This window comes from Ictidomys tridecemlineatus, chromosome 5 (assembly GCF_052094955.1).
Source record: "Ictidomys tridecemlineatus isolate mIctTri1 chromosome 5, mIctTri1.hap1, whole genome shotgun sequence".
NCBI lineage: Eukaryota > Metazoa > Chordata > Mammalia > Rodentia > Sciuridae > Ictidomys > Ictidomys tridecemlineatus.
In genome coordinates, this window is record NC_135481.1 from 170,004,276 (window position 1) to 170,023,191 (window position 18,916).

The 18,916-nt window shown below is 44.5% G+C and overlaps 1 protein-coding gene across 2 annotated transcripts in view; it reads left to right on the top strand.

The window, feature by feature from the left end:
• The window catches only part of Fermt1 (FERM domain containing kindlin 1), a 39,759-nt gene extending 34,031 nt beyond the window's left edge, over positions 1-5,728 (top strand). For both annotated transcript variants that reach the window (XM_078051431.1, XM_078051432.1), the window contains one exon: positions 1,082-5,728. In XM_078051431.1, coding sequence (XP_077907557.1) covers positions 1,082-1,255 — 174 coding nt within the window. In that variant the 3' untranslated portion in view covers positions 1,256-5,728. The remainder of the gene's footprint in view (positions 1-1,081) is intronic.
• Positions 5,729-18,916: the final 13,188 nt, after the last annotated feature.

An 18,916-nucleotide genomic window follows, 5' to 3' on the forward strand; every position in this document is an offset into this window, starting at 1 on the left:
CAGGAGATATAACTGGATTTGGATCCATACACTCAGTCGCTGTCTCTGAGAGCAGAGCAGACCCACAGGGGAAAAACCCACTAGAGGAGCAAAAGAGATACAGAATGACTGAGAAAATATTAGCCTCTGCAATAGACCCTCAAACCCTCTGCCTGAATTATAACTTCTCATCAACTCCCATCCCAGGAACAACCTTCAGACCAAGCCTACATCATGGAAAAATTCTAGATGAGATTACAGGCACCTTAGTGTCCTGCTGATGTAGAAGAACCATCTGATGTTGCTGACATAGTATCTGTCTCCCTCTTTCCTTCAGTATTGTCACTTGTCCAGCAGAAAATCATCATTATAGAGGAATAATAAAAATCCCCATTTTTTTTATTAAGACTTCTAGATTATTCTCAGCAGTACTAGCAACCACCTGGGCATGCACGTGTAGAAGGAAGCCCAAGATAAGGAGACCTCTAAAATCTTCAATGCACTTAAGATCTCCTTGTGGAGAGGAAGGGTGTTAGCATACCAGTCTCCAGACCACCCAAAACCAATTAAATCCATCTTTCTCGGAATGGGGCTGGGAATCACCATTTTGAAAGTTCCATGCATGATTCCAGTGGGAATTCTGTGGGAATAAAAACCAGTGAAGTCTCCAAGTCTTCTAGTGCTTCTTGAAGTTTATGACTTTCAGCTGGGAAGAGCTAGGGGGCAGTAGCTATAGGAGATTCAAGCAGGCCTTCTATTTTCCACTGAAGAGTCTGCAAAACATCCTGCCCTCTACACAAGAGTGCTTGGGCAGTTCTTATATCTAAATGTGCAGATGCCTAAGAGGGAAAATACGCCTGTGCTGGGAGATGTTTAACCCGGTGTAAATCAGTTGACACCACAAGGGGGCGCACAGAGCAAAGACATGTCAGTGTTAAGTGGAAGCGGTGGTTTTCTGTGCTCTTTTAGGGGAACATGCATCTGTCAGTCACTTCAGTATCCACCTCAGTGGTCCTCCACTCCAGGGCCCAACTCAGTAAAGCAGCTTCTTTCTCACCCATCCTTGTCAGAATTTAAGTTTCTCCACGCCTCCCTCTTCCAGGTGATGATCGAGTTTGACCAAAACTTCCAGGTTGCATTTACGTGCCTGAGTGCGGATTGCAAGATTGTGCATGAGTACATCGGCGGCTACATTTTCTTGTCCACTCGCTCCAAGGACCAGAATGAAACACTCGATGAAGACCTCTTTCACAAGTTGACAGGTGGTCAGGACTGAAGTGAAGCAGACCCTGCTGGGCCTACACAGACAGGTCGGGTCCTTCCTGCACCAGTGGGATCCGTGGCTTGTCCAGAGTGTAGATTCTAGGCTAACAGACCACATACCTTCACCGTCAAACACCCAGATCCTCGCCTCAATTTCAGCATGCTGCCAGCATGTCTCTTTCCTTATGGTACCCTCTGCTACCAGCTGTAGAAGGGCCTTTCCTATTTCATGGGTGGGTGAGGGACAGGGTGCTACTCTTAGACTGCTCTGGGGCCCAGCCAGCATGTGGCTATGGTTCCGTGACTTACACACATGCCATGTGATAACTCCACGTTGGCCTTATGTTCATCTGCTTCTTTGCTAAGTCAGCAAAAAGGGTAAAAATCATGTGTAATAGGATTCCTATTCCATAGACTCAGGTATGAAAGGAAATAGGTCTTTCCTTAATGAAATTAATTTTAACTTGCATCTTGTCAAAATGGCCTAGGGAAAACACACACACACACATTTTCCTTGGAGGTCAAAAAGTCAAGGGAGGAGGGGCAGAATTACCTAGTGGTACTGGTTGACAATTGGGGCTCAGAGCAATAGCCCTCAGTGTCATCCATCCACAGTGACATCTGCCAAAGTAACCACTGACCCATCTGATATTAATCTTTGGTAAAAAATCCCATTTCATCCCTAGAGGTCCCTTAGATACATTAAAGTCCTTCTTGAAGACATGAATGACAGAAGGAGCTTGATGTCCCAGCTCCTTTTACTGTGGATTAGGCTTAGGAAGAACCATGAGTTCTGTTCATAAAAACCACGTCCTGACAGCGAGATCCCAATGGGACTTCATCCCAGATGGTCAGAAAGAGAAGGACAGACTTGTTCTCAAAGACCACCAAGTTCAAGGTGTGGATGAATGGCGAGCCTCGGAGCTGTTGGCTGGACTGGACGGAAGGAAAGGGCTGTTCTTCCCGTTCCTCGGCGAGCTCCTGGATTGTGTGTCTGTGTTTATAGGATTTCTGGCCTTTTCCCTAAAGGCCTTTAGATTGGGTCAATCACAAGCCTACAATAGACTCCCTTTTTTCCTCTCTCTGCTTTGCAGTGTGACCTCCCTGCCTTGAGACTTGACCATGAGCCAATTAATAGCTGCCTGCCTGCATTTGTATCTTCTGTTTGGGTTTATTAAAGGTGGGTGGATTCTGAGAAAGTGAAAAACAAGACCACAGGTAAAGGGAAGTATCAGAGACTGTTTTATTCTGTTTTTTATAAAATGTTCTCCCACTACACAAAGATCGTGAGTTGGAAGAATAAGACAACTGTTCAGGTTCCATCTTGCTGTTCTTTGGGGATGCACCCTCAGGGGTCCTGGCCAGAGCCCAGATGCCCACGAGCTTCAGCTGTTGCTCTATTTTCCAACAAAGTCATCTGAGAAGGGAGAGCTCAGCAATTCTGGGAGCCACACAGAGATGGCCTTGGCTAGGGACACCGTGGCCCTGAGCCAGACGCTGCCTTCCTGAAATTCCTGTTGGCCTCTCCGTAGAGGTGTAGGCACATAAAACCTCCCAGGCACCGGCTGACTATCTGAAGACTAGTTTAAAGCCCAGAAGTGCTCTGTGACCACGATTAATGACTTACTTTGGAATGCTTTATGTAGAAACGAGTGCAAGGTGTCCTGTGTTGAACTTGATGTCCGCCCTTTCGAGTCCTGGCTCTGTTGTTTGAGAAATGAGACAGGTCTGAGATTAGGGTGGACCTTACATTAAAATATCGTTCCTTGATTTCACTTTACCTGTTTGCTCTCAAGGAAAGCTCAGCCACATTATCAAAACTTTAGTACAGTCTTCTTCCTTAGCATACCATAGTTGGCTGTTCTCTCCATGAAAACACTCAAAGGAATTGACTGGGTTTGACCTACTTTCTGTTACAGTTTGGAGGAATGCATTTCTTCTGTATTACACCGCAGCATTCCAAAGGAACAGACAAGTGTAACAAGAAACACTTAAATGATGTTGTTCCAAAGAGCAAACTAAGGACTGGTTTTATTGTTTTGTTTTTAATATTGGGTCTAAAAGGTCATCTGATGCCGGGTGCAGTGGCACAGGCCTATAATCCCAGTGGCTTGGGAGACTGAGACAAGAGAATCGCAAATTCAAAGCCAGTCTCAGCAACTGCAAGGCCCTAAGCAACTCAGTGAGACCCCGTCTCTAAATAAAATACAAAATAGGGCTGGGGATGTGGCTCAGTGGTCGAGTGCCCCTGAGTTCAATCCCCGGTACCAAAAAAAAAAAAAAGTCATCTGACTTTCCATGAGCAACATTTTATGTGTGTCTTTCATACCATTTGCTGTGATACTACTCTAAATGCGGGTTATTTTTTATTATTTTGTATGACTTTTTAAAGTAAATGTTTGCATTGATTTGAATATAGTCCAATTATGTCCAGTCTAGTTAGTGTCTTTTAGAAGGTGAATGTTTTCTTTGTTATGAAAGAGGAATGCAACTTTCAGGGCCAACCTGCGCCTCTCCTCACCATCCTGATTCCAGCTCATTCTCCCGGGGGTGTGGGGGGCAGACCATCACATGGGGCCTCAAAAGTCCATTTGAAACCCTCTGTGTAACTGCTGCCCTCCATTCTTTTCTCACTGACTCGACCACCAGATTTCCTGGGTTTTCTCCTGCCTTACCATGGGCTCTCTTGTCTCTCTGTCCCTCTCTAGGTCTGCCTCTTTAAAAATAAATAAATCAATAATCTCCAGAAAGCAAAGAAATAAACACCCAGGAGGAGAAAGGAAGAGCCAAAGGTCTCCAATTCTGCTGTGGAATATTGAGGGTCCTTCTTCCTCTTAGTAATAGGAGGTTGCTAATGGGTAAATAGTCTGCACCTCTTTGTGCAGTTCTCACATTGGCCCAAAGAGGGTAAGAACAGCTCAGTTTTCTCATTTACAAAGGAGAATCCAGTCTCAGAAAGTGACAAAGCTTGCCCGGGGTCACACAGCCAATGAACAATGGAACCAGGATCCAAAGCCAGATTGTGTCTTATCCCAGCAAACCCTCCCCTTCCTCCTTCAGCCCTGCTCAGCCTTGAAACACTCCCTTCCTATCTCTCCATCCCCAGTTCAGGGGCTCGGTGTTCCCACCTCAGGGTCACAGTGGTGGAAAAAAGCCAGGGTACAGGGAAAGCGGCTGGCCACGGTTAATTGGGGGAGGTGGAGGCAGACCAGAAAGGTCTGATAGGCAGAGAAATGGGGTACGGAGAGAGTACTTTATGTTTTTTTTCTTTTGTTTTGTTTTGATTCTGGGCAAGTTTCATGTTCAGTCCCAAGGCCCAAAAAGTAAAGAAAGGAAGAGTCTTTTCATTGGAAAAGTCATCTTTAAATCAGAGGCATTGTGTTTTCTGAAATTATGTAAAAATTGTTTTTAATTCACTAGAAAGATTTCCTTTTCACTTTTATATTCGATATTTCTGTATTCATTTTCATTGTTTTCCCACATAAATGTGACTTTTCTGACTCCTCCCCTCCCGCTGTCACCCCAGAATCTCTCGGTGGGCAGAAAGATGGGGAAGCATCCTTCTTTGCTATTTTGTCCCTCTTCCCCCTGTTCATGCCTGTCTCTAAGTGGGTGGAACCGTAGATGGAATATCTGGAGGTCAGCGCTGGGCTTTCATTTGTGTTAGGGTTTCTCTCTCTCTTTGGATTTGACTGAAGCCATGTGGAAATATTGAGTGCCATGTGAAGGGGGAGGGGGGCTGGGTGTGGTGGCGCACGCCTGTAATCCCAGAAGCTTGGGAGGCTGAGACAGGAGGATCATGACTTCAAAGCCAGCTTCAGCAAAAGCGAGGCACCAGGCAACTCAGTGAGACCCTGTCTCTAAATAAAACACAAAATAGGGCTGGCGATGTGGCTCAGTGGTCAAGTGCCCTGAGTTCAATCCTTGGTACAAAAAAAAAAAAAAATGGGGGGGTGAGGATGGGGGGGGAGGGAAATCATGGCTCCAGTTCTCTTTTCTCACAAATGCTCATGATGGCCTTGCTGTCCCTGAGATGGGAAGTTCTCAGACTTCATTTGTGAGAATACTTTCTTGCTAACTGAAGGGTAGAATCCTCACAATTATGCCAAAACTGAGCCCAGAGTTCCAGGGAACCCAATTTGTAGGCCCCCCAAAATACTTTCAGGAATGTCCTGACATTGGCCCAAACTTGGAATGTTGAATTGAAACTCCAGTGCAGTGGTTTGGATATGTAGGTTTGTCCCCACCAAAATTCATGTCAAGATTTACTGGTCATGCACACCTGCAATCCCAGCTCAGGAGGCTGAGGCAGGAGGATTGGAAGTTCAAAGCCAGCCTTGGCATCTTAACAAAGTCCTAAGGAACTTAGTGAAACCCTATCTCAAAATAAAAAGTAAAAAGGGCTGGGGATGTGGCTCAGTGGTTAAGCACCCCTGGGTTCAATCTCCAGTACCAAAAAAATGAAAAAAAAAATTGTTGGCCAAAATAGTGGAAGTGAGGCATGTGTGGCCTTTAAAAGGTGTTTAGAAGAATTAATGCAGTTCCTATAAGAGTTAGTTATTGGATAGGAAGGGCAGCAGAATAGAATAGACAATATGATTGATGTATGTACATTCCATGTATGTATTATATATCAAAATGCATTCTACTGTCATGTATGACTAAAAAAATAAATAAAAATTTTAAAAAAAGAGTTAGTTATTGTGAGAGTGGGTTGTTAGCACGGGATCCCCTTTTGTCCTCTCCTCTCTTTGCATGTACGCACTTGCCCTTGGTTTTCCTGCCATGCATGAAACAGCACAAGGTCTTCACCAAAGGCCTGGTAAATGTTGGCACCATATTCTTGGACTTCAAGAAATTTTAGCCTCTTTTCTTTTACCCTCTCTTTTTTACCTCTTTTCTTTATAGATTATCATGTCTCAGGTAAATTGTTATAACAACAGAAGATGGAGGAAGGCACTTAGTTAGCTAAGAAGGGGCTGTATAGACAAAAAAAAAAAAAAAAAAAGAGAGGGGAAGGAAGGGCCGGAAGGAGGGACAGACAAACACATGAACAGAACGGGAAACAAAGGTCTCTCTGTACACTCACTAATGCTCCGGATTAACAAATGTGGGAAAGAATACAAAGATTCTTCTAACTAAACAGATTTGCCTGTTCCTCTGACTCACTGGGTGACCTTGGAAAGACTCAGAATTCCCCTGCATGCCACAGCTCCTTCAGCTGGTATCAAGGGAGAGTCCTGAGGCCACTCCTCAGCCATCCCACTGAGGGACACTGTGGGAACACAGCAGATACTGTTTCTCTTTCTCACTCCTGGAAGTTAGGAGGTGAGGTCTTTGGCTGTACCCAGAGGTCCCTGGCATGCAAAACCGGGCCTCAGGGAGGAGGTGGAGCCCTCTGTGAGGAGAGCAGAGAGGCCTCTGGGGAGGGGAGGGTTCAAACCCCAAGCCTGTGTCCTCTGATTCAAGAGCCATGTCATCATAAACGGTCTTGGTGGCCCTAAACAAGGCCTGCAACAGGGAAGCAAATGAGGTTCAACGATGTGATGCGTTGGCAGCCCAAGACCTGGTTGGGGCCCAGCACCTGGCAGGCCAAAGAAACCCCACTGTGCCACCGTGAAGAGAGCAAGGACACTCTTCCGGGAAGGGCCACATTATAATGATAGGGTATTCTGGGAACAGGGAAGACCTGACTGGAGACAGAGATCTGTTCAGGTGCCGACGAAGGGGCCTTGGATCTCTGAGCTACCACTGAACTGTCTGAAATGTCCCTAGAGAACTGAGATTGGCAGCCAGGCAGGCTCAAATGACCCTGTGTTATCTAAAATTAAAAAGTTTGCAGAATCGATGTTTCTTTTCCAGGCGTGACATACCTCCAACTTCAACCTAGAAATATCCTCACTGCTGTTGAGGGTCACGGGTCACGTGTGAAACCCACAGGAACTGCAGCTTAAGGACTTGCTACTCAAATTACGGTCCTAGGGCCAGCAGACTTTGTCAGAATGGAGCAGGCCCAGGATCAGGATGGTGCACGCAAGGCACTCAGGGGACCTTCAAAGAGGCCCTCACTGTCAGGGTTGTGCTAGTGCCAACAGGAATCTGCCCTCTGGGTCAGGCCACCTAGTTATATAACTTACATTTCCTGGTAAGTTGACAGGCTGGCACAGCAGGCAAACATACCCCAGGGCAAGAGAGATACTAGGAGGTTCAATGGCTCTTAGAAACCAACGTGAGTGAGGGAAATCAGCTTCCACTTCCCCAAACAGTAGTCTCAACGATATCACTAATATCATATGATTAAAAGAACTAGAAAGCTAATGAATGAAGGGCTATTACCTGTGCTTCTCACAAGTCCTCTCCATTCATTCTCGGGGTCAGGAAAGTACTATCTACCCATTGCACAAATTAGGAAATGTAATTATGAAATATGTATGTAATATGTAAATATGTACCAACATTAAGATCAAGGGGAGCACTGATTTGCCTGTTCCCATGGCGTAAAGACTCGAAAAACAGAGCCAGGCACAGTAGTGCACACCTGTAATCCCAGAAGCTTGAGAGGCTAAGGCAGGAGGATTCCAAATTTGAGGCTAGCCTCAGCAACTTTAGCAAGGCTCAAAGCAACTTAGACCCTGTTTTAAAAATTTTTAAAAATAATAAAAATAAAAAAGAAGGGCTGGGATTGTGGCTTAGTGATAAAGCACCCCTGGGTTCAATTCCTGGTACCCCCCCCCCAAAAAAAAAGTGTCCCACCCTCCCACTTCAGCAACATGACACGGGTGAAACACAGACTTGGGAGGGCATGATAAAACCCAGCACTCCCGCAGAGATGAACCAGCCCCAGCACACACTAGACTGTGCACAGACACCAGCTAGTCCACGGAAAGCAAGGATTTGACCAGGACCTGAACTGTGCTCCTGAGCCCTCCTCTGATGTCCCGGGTGAAAGCAAGGCCTCGTGAGCTAAGACACCTAGATTGTCTTTGTGATGATACCCCTGAGCTGGTTTTTTTGCAAAACATATTTGGGTAACAACTACAAAAACTCCATAGATATTTTCCTTCTGACTTCTACCAGATCTCAAATGCCAAAACATTTTCTGCTAAATAACTCCTCAGACCCCAATTGTTGACCCATGTATCCAGTACAACACTTGCTTGCAGGTCTGGGTCTGAGGAGGTGTCCGGGGGAGAGGAAAGAGCTCCTCTGCCTTTTCCCCCACAGAGAGAACGCCAAGCCACGAGTCACCCCTGTCCCCGTGACTGGGTGGCCCAAATCTCGGTAGCAATAGCAGACACACGGTTGATGCCAGATCCCACCCCAGAGAGGCAACTCCTCTTCAGGGACTGAGCTCTGTTTGTAGAGGCTGAGTGCCATGTTTTTATCCTGACCTTTTCCTCCCTTTATGAATGATCCTTTGAAGCAGGGAGCTATCAGAAGAGCCAATGCCCCCAGAAAAATACATGGCAAGTAGCTACTGAATAATCCATCTCTTGTCACCCAAGCAAAGTTGCCTCTGGGTGAAGGGCTAGAGACACAAAGGCAATGGGGGTGGGGAAACGTCCTGAGCACAGTTGGTCAGCTATGAGACCATGTGTGAGGCCCAGCTGTTTTTAGTATTCACATATTTTAAAAATACCGTGTGACATCATGTGTCTCAGAACTTCATGAAGCCCAGAGGCCAACAGTTTCAACATGCATTCGGGTTCAACATGCATTAGACGGTGATTCTACCAAATCAATTTTTCAAAAACACAGATACAGCCGGGCACAGTGGTGCACACCTGTAATCCTAGCAACTGTGGAGGCTGAGGCCAGAGGATCATAAGTTCAAGGCCAACCTGGGCAACTTAGAGAGATCCTGTCTCAAAAAATTTAAAAAGGGCTGGCAGGGTTATCTCAGTGGCAGAGCGCCCCTGGGTTCAATCCCCAGGATCACAAAAATAAATACACGTACATACACATATTTTTCTATCAGAATTGTTTTGCCTACAAATGACAGAAAAACCCAGAATAGTGTCTTAAACATTTTTCTTTCTACCTAAGGCTCCTAAGATAGGCAAATGTAGACTTAAGTTATTAAATACATGCCAGGGACTCTCATATTTTCATGCACCACATCCAGCTCCTAATCACAAAGTCATCTCATGGTCGACAAGGCCATTATAGCTCCAGGCATGATGTCACATGACCCCAGTTAGCCTCCAGGGAATTTGAAATACTTGGTCTTTATTCAAAGTAGCCATTGACTAAGGTTATTTTACTGACCAAGAAGGTGAGGTTAAATATCAGGAGACAAGTATCAGGTATGAGACTAGCTGCTGAGGACAATAGAGTGAGAGAAGTGACAAACTAGCAACAGTGACAGACTGGGAACAAATAATTCTGTAATGCTACATAATAAGCATGATTCACAATGTCCAATAGAGACGTGAGAACAAAAAGGAGGGAATACATGTTTTGTTAGAGTCAGCATCAAATATTTCCCAGAGGAGGGGACGTTGAGACTTGGCCTTAACAGATGACAGGATTTGCCAAGTGGAGAGAAGGACAGGAATCAGGCCAAGTTTGGCCGAGGGGACTCAGTAGTAGAAGCAGCAAATGCTCTCACCCATGAGGCGCCAAGGTCAGATTCCCATGGTAGGAAGCTCAGCATGGCAGCTGACAGAGAGGAGGCCACAGTGAAGTTCAGAGGCTGTAGTAATGGCCTGGAGACTCTCAAACACCAGGGTGGGGCTAAGCCGGGGGAAAGAGCAGGAGGAGACTGCACAGCCGTCTCAGAACTAAAACTAGCAAGCATCACGATTTTGGACAACCATATTTTGTACCTGCAAAAGCATTTTTCTTTCTTCTTTGCTTACAGAACTTGAGTTTTGCTGAGTCAATGTGTCTAGTCCTGTGATGGATCGTTATCAATCAAAACAATCCTATTTCCTGATTTCTCAGCTTCCTTTTCAGATAAGGATGAGAGTATGACCTAGTTCTAATCAATGAGAACCATGATATGGAGATGTCTGTGAAAGGCTTTACTGTCCTGATAAAAGGGAGATGAAGCCTGCTTCACTTTTCACCATTTCCTATTTTTTCCTGCCCTGAATGTGGATGTGATGCCTTGAGGTGCTGCAGCCATCTTACAACCAGAAGGCAACAAGAATGTGTTCAAATCAAATACGTTAAGATAACAGACCCTAAAAAAACAGAAAACTATGTGCCATCGTACAGCAGCTGAAGGAAAACCAGTAGCTGTCTGCTTCTGGACTTGCCATTATGAAAGAAAAATAAGTGAATGTATGTAAACCACCATGAGATGAGTTTTCTATAACTTGCTGCTGAACACATTCCTAACAAATTATTACTATAGACAGTGAAGAAGTGAATTTGCAAATTAATAGAACAGAGGATGAATCTTGACCCTACAGTTTCTAGCTTGGCCAACTGGGTGGACAGAAACCCAATACATAGATAAATACAAAGGGTATCAGAGGCAGGAGAGGTCAGTGGGCACCAGTGTCTTGGGTGACTTGAAGATCTCAGTCATGCCCAACGTGGTGTGATTCTATGAAGCATTTGTGGACCTTTACAACCGTGCTGCCTCAAACATCTTTGCAACTCCCTTTTGTAAATTCTCAGCAAAGCCTGATTGATTGACCTTATCTGAATATCCTCACTGTTGATGAAACGTTGTATCTCATGAGGATTCAAGTTTTTGAAATATTCAAGCCTAACTAAGTTGTGAGATTGTGATAAAGTATTTTGGTGAATGATTTGATAAATAAAAGTAACCCAGCTGATTGGTGCATGTGTGGGTATCAATCACAAACTTCTCCTCAAAGCAATTTCAGAACAAGTATTACCTCTTTTCAACCCTGGAAGCAGCATTTATAAAAAGACATTGCCTATCACTGGGCATGGTGGCTCACACCTGTAATCCTGGCAACTCAACTCAAGAGAGGCAGGAGGATCACAAGGTTGAGGCCAGCCTCCACATAACTCAGTGAGACCGTTAGCAGCCTTTGTCAACTTAGTGACATAGATAGTAAAACACCATGTCTCCAAATAAAAAAGGACTGGAGATGCAGCTCAGGGGTAAAGCACCCCTGGGTTCAATTCTCAATGCCAAAAAAGAGAGAGACATTGCCTACTAAGTAAACTTGCTAAAGATTCTCTTGCCAGGTAATTTTTTTTTAAAAAATACTTTCAAGAAAATTGGTGATCCAAACATTCTCTCAAGTATTTTTCATGTTCTCAATAGCTTCAAAATAGGAAATTATCTCTTGGGTTCTTTCTCAGACTTAATTTATAAAATTAACCCTAACTTCTGCAGCAATAAAATGAAAGGAATAGCATGTGACTTTCCCCTAAGAGGAGTGTGATGAACCAAAGCTGGCCGGCAACTCCTAGAAGCTGGAGTGGTCTCTCATGGATTCCATAAGTATTTGGCATAATTAATAAGACCAATAAACTTAGTATCATTAATACATTATGAGAGATTAATAAGCATGTATTTACAATCTATATTATTTTCAGTAATGACAGAACACTACCACTATTAAAATCTGCTTTTACATAACTGCCTAACCAGGTGTAGTATTGTATACTTATAATCCCAGCTACTTGGGAGGCTGAGGCAGGAGGATCACAAATTCCAGGCCAGCCTCAACAACTTAGCAAGGCCCTAAATAACTTAGCAAAACCCTATCTCTTCAAAAAAGGTGGGGTGGGGTTTGAAGATGTAGTGCCTCAGGGTTCAATCCCTGGTACCAAATAAATCAATAAAACATTCCTCATGTTCCAACTCTGAGATTGCTGTGTCGGGACTTCTTGACACTCCTCAGCATCCACCCTCAGCTCACGGCACATGAGCGTGAGCAGTGTGATATCACCCAACGGCTTCAGCACCTGGCCTCACAGTGTCTTTCTTCCTTCTGTCCTAGTGAGAAATGTGCCCAGCCTCAGTCTCCTGAGCACTGTCCCACTGAGACCTCGGAAGGGCTTTATTCCAGCAGTTTCCTCCTCTCTTCCCTAACATTCACCTCTTCCCGCTTCCTGGTGCGGTCCTGTGCAGCCTATGACGTGTTCTGTTTCTGTAGGGGTTTTAATCAATGGCTGCAAATTCTTTGACAGTCTTCACACGAAGAGGTGGGGTCTGTGTTGCCTCCTAGTGAATCTGTGTGGCCCTGCAGCTGGATCGACCAAGAGCATGCAGCAGACATGAAGCATGGGACTTCCCAGCATAGGTATTAAAAGGCCATATGTTCCCTCTCTTACAGCCCTGAGGATGCTACGTAAGAACTTAAATTCCCCTGGGACCACCATACTAGAAAGGCCACAAGTGGGACAGAGAAACAGATGTGACTCCATTTTTTAAAATAAATAAATAACAGCAGCTTCTACCTCAAGGCCTGTCCTAAGGAAGGGGATGTGTCCCTTGTCCTTGGAAAAACCCACAGAGCACTCCTAAGCCCATACCCACCTTGCTGAGTTGTTTGTCTGTAAATAACAGGAGAGACTCTAACTGAGTCAGGGACACCTGGCTCCACAGATCTCTCCTGTGACAGACAAACAACTCAGCAGGGTGGGTATGAGCTTAGGAGTGCTCTGTGGATTTGCTCTCTGTGACTCAGACACAAAAGGCTCTTTTGTGCAGTCCCTGAAACTTGATCCTGTGCAAGAAATCTCCATCTCATCCTCAGTTCTCAGTTCAAAGGCAGGTGAGGATCCATAGCAATCCCCCTAGCAACCTCCAATCAGCATGAGACAGGGAAAATCCCTGCCAGATGACCCCCCAGTAGTTTATGGTGGTTGATGACATGTTGGGAAACCACATAGTTTAACAAGTTCACCCCTCATGGCCTAAACCAATCAGTTCAAACGAATTCTCCTCTTGTACTAACCAATCACCCCTACCCAACTTGTGAATGTGCTAATCAATGTTAAGAGTTGTTGTTTGACTTTCCCACAGTGTGGAATGATTTGCTGTGTGATGTTGTCACGCATAGAGTATCCCCCCACCACCCCAAACCTATAAAATCTCACTGAACAAGGGACCAGGACTCACTCCCTGGGACCGCTGCGTCGGAAACAGTTGTGAGTCCAGGCTCCAGCTTGCAATAAAGACTCTTGTGTGATTGCATGGGATTCGGCTCCTGAAGGTCTATTGGGGTCCCACGAATCTGGCATTATAGGACCTCCATCTGTCAGTCCTACCAGAGCCCAGCCTGCTAGCCACCCTCACCAAGGCAACAGACCATAAGGGAAGCCATCTTGAACTTGCCCACCTACTTCACTGCTGAATATTACCAAGGACCTTAGTAGATGCTCTGTGGAGCAGAAGGGCTCCAACCGAATTCCTAACCACAAAAATCATAGAATAGGATATAACTACTGTTATTTGAAGCCATTAAGTTCTTGGGTACTTGTTAGACAGCCAAACCACATCTCCCACCTCAACCAATTTTAAAACTCTACCTCATCCCATGTTTCTGCCACATCTCACAGAAGAACTCCTCCAGAGAAGTAAGAAAGGCTGATATACACTTGGTCACCTGACTCACTTCTTGCTGGCTTCTGTCCCTACCCCTCACCCCTAGACCCTGGACCAGCACATAAATGACCAGGACATACACATCTCCCCCTTTTCCAGTCTCTCAAAACCTGGTTGGCAACATCCTCTCCTCAGTGAAACACAGGCCTCAACTTCGATGATAGAAGTTTGCTCCCACTTTCCTGACTGCTCCTGCTCAGCCTCCCTGGTGCATTCTGTCCCACCTCTAAACGTGGGCTCAGCCCCCTTCTCTCCACTGTGTACACACTTGCCCTTGGTGAGCTCAACCAGCCTTCTAGTTTGAAGTGCCATCTACATACTGATATCTCTCAAATGGAATTTCCCAGCCCCAACCAGAATCCCAGCATTGGAGGTCCAATAGTCTCTTCCATATGTCCTTTGAGGACCTAACAGACATCTGAAATGGAGCAAGGCCTAAAAACGAAAAAAGGAAAAAAGAAAATCAAATGTAGTATGACCCAAACTGAGCCTGTGATTTTCCTACCCTTAATCTATTGTGCCCTGAGATTTCTGTATCCCATTTAATAGCATCTCAGTCCATCCAGTTATCAGTCACAAGCTTGGGTCATCCTTGGTAACTTCTCTTCTCTTATCTCTTTTTTTGGGGGTGGTAAGAGGGTACTGGGATTGAACTCAGGGACACTCAACCACGGAGCCACATCCCCAACCCTATTTTGTATTATATTTAGAGACAGGGTCTCACGGACTTGCTTAGGACCTTGCTTTTGCTGAGGTTGGCTTTGAACTCAGAATCCTGCCTCAGCCTCCCAAGCTGCTGGGATTACAGGAGTGCACCACCAAGCCCAGCTTGTCTCATCTCTTATGTATTAGGTTCCTGTGGCTGCTGTAACAAATTACCACAAATTTGATGGCTTAAAAACAACACACAATAATATTCAGCCATAAAAGGGGATGAAATCTTGGACATTTGCAAATAACAGGGATTTCCCTTGAAAATTACACTTCCTGAAATATTCCAGAAAGAGAGAGATAAAAATATGATTGCACTCATATAAGGTATCTAGAACAGGTGAGTCTGGAGATGGAGAGCAGAAGGACGTTACCAGAGGCTGGGACAGTGGGGAAGAGGAGTTATTGTTTAATGGTACAGAGTTTTTATTAGGGTTGATGAAAGTGTTTTAGGTATGGAGAGCAGTGATGGTTGCATGGTTTATGAATGTATGTAATGCCATTGAACTTCACACATATTTAAAATAATAAATATTACGTCATCTATATTTTACCAAATAAAAATAATTACAGCAACATTTATTCTGTTAGAGTTCTGGAAGTGAGAGTCCTGAAATCATTTTCACTGGGACAAAATCAAGGTGTCAACAGAGTCACACATACACCCCCACCTCCCGCAAGGGAGAATCTATTTCTTTGCTTTTCCCATCCTCTAGAGCTGCATTCCACACATTCCACGACCCTTCCCTCTATCTTCAAAGCCAGCAGTGTGGCATCCTCCTGGAGTCTCCACAATCTTCTTTTTCTCTAGTAAAATCTCCCTCTGCTTCCTTCTTATGAGGATGCTTGAGATTATGCAGGACCCACCAGCATAACCCAGGACAATCTCCCCATCTCAAGATCTTTACTTGAAACCCATGTGTCAAATTCCTTTGGCTATATCAGGAACCATTCACACTCTCCAGGGATTAAGATATGGATATCTTTCAGGGCCATTATTCAGCCCACCACACCTCACCTCCAATCCACTAACGGGTCCTGTTCCTCCGACTTTTCAAACATGTTTCAAGTTTGTATACTGCTTTTCACCTTCGCTATCATTACTCTCAAGCCAGCATCTTCACCTCCCGAGTCATTCATAACACCTTCCTAATGTAACTCTTCAGCTTTGCTCTTTCCTGCAATCGACACAGCCAACAAGGGCGACCTTTGAATACATGAAGGGTGACCTGCTAACACATACCTTGCTCGCATGGTAAAGTCTCTATGTGCCTCCCACTCCCTCACTGTCTGTAGCACAAGGATTTGCTCTCTGTGACTCAGACACAGAAGGCTCTTTCTTGCAGTCCCTGGAACTTGATCCTGTGCAAGACATCTCCATCTCATCCTCGGTTCTCAGTTCAAATGCAGGAACCCTTCTTGGTGAGCATCTCCGTTTTTCCCCCATCCCCAATTCCTTTATATCACACCACCTTGTTTATTTCCTTCATATTTCTTGCTGCGCTCTTGTAACTACCCTGTTAATTTATTTACTTATAGTCTGTATTCCCCAACAAAATAAAAGCTCCTGGAAAGAAAGGACTATGTCTTCTCCAGCATTTGGAAGAGTATTGGGGACAGAGCAGACCTTCAATGTATGAATGAATAAATGATGAATGAACTTGACACTATAATCAAAGTCTGCAGGCATCCAAGCAAATGGATCATACTACCATAACAAGCAACCTAAAACCACAAAGTTTTATTTCTCATGTTGTATATCTATGGGTTCAGCCCAGGGGAGTTCTGGTCTTCCTGGGGACCCAGGCTGATGAAGCAACCACAATCCAAATAGTATCATTTATTTACTTTTTCCAGATGGTATCATTTATCATGCCAGAGAGGAAGAAAGAGTTTTGGAGGATCTTACACCAACAATTGAATGCATTGTCTGGAAGCGACATTCATCATTTTCTGTTTGAATTCATTGATCAGAACAAAGCATAGAAACACTGCCCCTCCCAATCACAAAAGCCAGGAAATACAATTCTACCAAATAACCAGAAGAGAGCCGGCATGGAATTATGTGGAAAACAGTGCCAATGACTACTGCAGAGCCTTTTACAAAAAGATTCCCAAACATCCTTCTCTTCTCTCCCTGCCCTCCTCCTCTGTCGCCTCTGCTATCCTCCCGCCATATCGAATTGTCCATCCCTTCAACACATCTCGATGCCACCGTACCTCCAGTCTTGCACACATACTGGGTCCCCACCTGGGGTGCTCTTCAGAGATTACCACCACCGTGCTCATCAGTTAATTTTTGCCTGTTCTTGAACTTTGTATCAGTGGGACCATATGGTACATATTCTGTGTGCCTGCCTTCTGTTGTTAAACATAATGTTTTGAGACTCATCTGTGTTATTGAGAGTAGCATTTTTCCTTCTTTTCTGTAACTCTGCAGTAGCTCATTGCATGACCATACCATAGTTTATGCGTCCATTTCTCTATTTATTAAAGCATTTGGGGATTATTTCCAGATTGTAGCATTTATAAATAAATTTGCTGCAAACATTTTGGTGGCTATATGCACTCATTTCCCTTTCGTATGAACCCAGGAGTGTAACTGCTGAGTAATAGAGTAGACGTATTCTTAGCCTTCATAAGTAGTGCCAAACCATTTTCCAAAGTACTATACCATTTGACATTCTCACAAGCAGTGCATAAGAATTCTTTTTGTCCCACATCCTTGAAGAAGCACTTGAAATCATCAGTCTTTTAATTCTGTCATTTGATGGTGCATACTGATATCTCACTGTGGCTTAAAGTTGCATTTTCCTGTTGAGTAATGATGTCTAACCCATGCTCAGATGTTTACTGGACAACGTGCATTTCTTTACTCAACAACATTCACATTGCACATGCAAGTTATTATAGGAAAGGGGAATAAATAACATTCAAGTTCCATAAGATTCTGAATCACGGCTTTGTTTGTACAACTTGAGCACTTTTATGTTTCCTTAACATATTAGAAATCTAAATAAATACATAGGCAAATCCTGACTGCTCTTCTACAGAAAATTCAAATAAGGAAATAAAACTGATCAAAAATAGAGAAAGGGGAGAAAAAGAAATAGAGGAAGGGAAGGAAACAGATAATAAACACTCACTCCTGCAGCAACTATCTTAAGCATGTTGTTAGTCAGCTGTTATTATAACAAAATACCTGAGATAATCAACTTGTAAGGAGGAAAGGTTTATTTTGGCTCAAGGTTTTGGGTTTTCAGGCCATGGTTGATTGGCCAGTTGCTTTGGGGCCTGTGACAAGGTGGGAGTATATCATGGCAGTAGCATGTGGTAGAACAGTCCTGATCACCTCATGGTGGCTGGAAATCAGAGAAAGAGAAAGGAGAGGCCAGGGTCCCAATGTCCCCTTCAAGAGCACACTCCCAATGATGTAACTTCTGTTTAGTAGCCCTGCCTCCTACAGGGTCCAGTATCTTCCAGTAGTGCTTGGCTGGCAACCAAGCCCTTAATAATACATGGGCCTTCAGGGGATATTTTATACCCAAACTATGGCACATGCGTTGTATGAGTGAACTGCCAAGACCTTGGGGGAGATGGAGCACTAAACAAGCTGGACTCGTTCCCGGAGCTATCAGAGCTCATGGTTCAGTCCCATATGAACTTGATAGTGTGCACACACTGTGCATGGTTGTTCTGTCTTCTGCCTGTTCTAGACTGGGAACTGCTTGAGGGCAGGTGCAAGTCTTACTGATTTCTGAGTGTGTGTGTGTGTGTGTGTGTGTGTGTGTGTGTGTGTGTGTATTGCTAAATCAATTCATTTACTTTGAGGAAAACTGAGACTGTCAGAAGCTTAAGAACACAGTAAGATGGGAGCAGTGTGGGGATGAGAATCCAGCAACCTGTGTCCCAGTTTAAGGTTTGTTTGCTTTTTGTTTGTTTTCCCTCTAATGTGCTGCCTCTGCCTGGGGTAAATTCCAGAATGTGTGTACAGTCCGTGTACTGTCTCGTCTCATGACCTTCAGCCACATGACCTTCCAGTGGTAGACTAGAGTCTGGCCTCTCATTTCCAGTTTGAACCTTTCCTCTGCTGCTACAGATTTTTAAGATATCGAATGGTATCTTTTTACAGTCAACACTTACCACAAATTCTCAGGTTGCCATCTTATCAGTAGTAGTACTACTAATGAATGAACCTCAGTAGGAAAATAAATCCAATTCTCAGCCCATGACTCTGTTTTTCCCTTAAGGTCACTTCCTTGCAGGCAGGTTGGTGACATCCGTGAACTCACTCGGTTATCTTGGTTCCTTTCTTGAAAGCCTCATAACTGCATTCCACTCCAGGGGAGACTGCTCTTCCTGGAGACAGGAGGCTTATCGACCTGGTACCATCTCCTCCCTCAGTCGCCCTCCCATTCC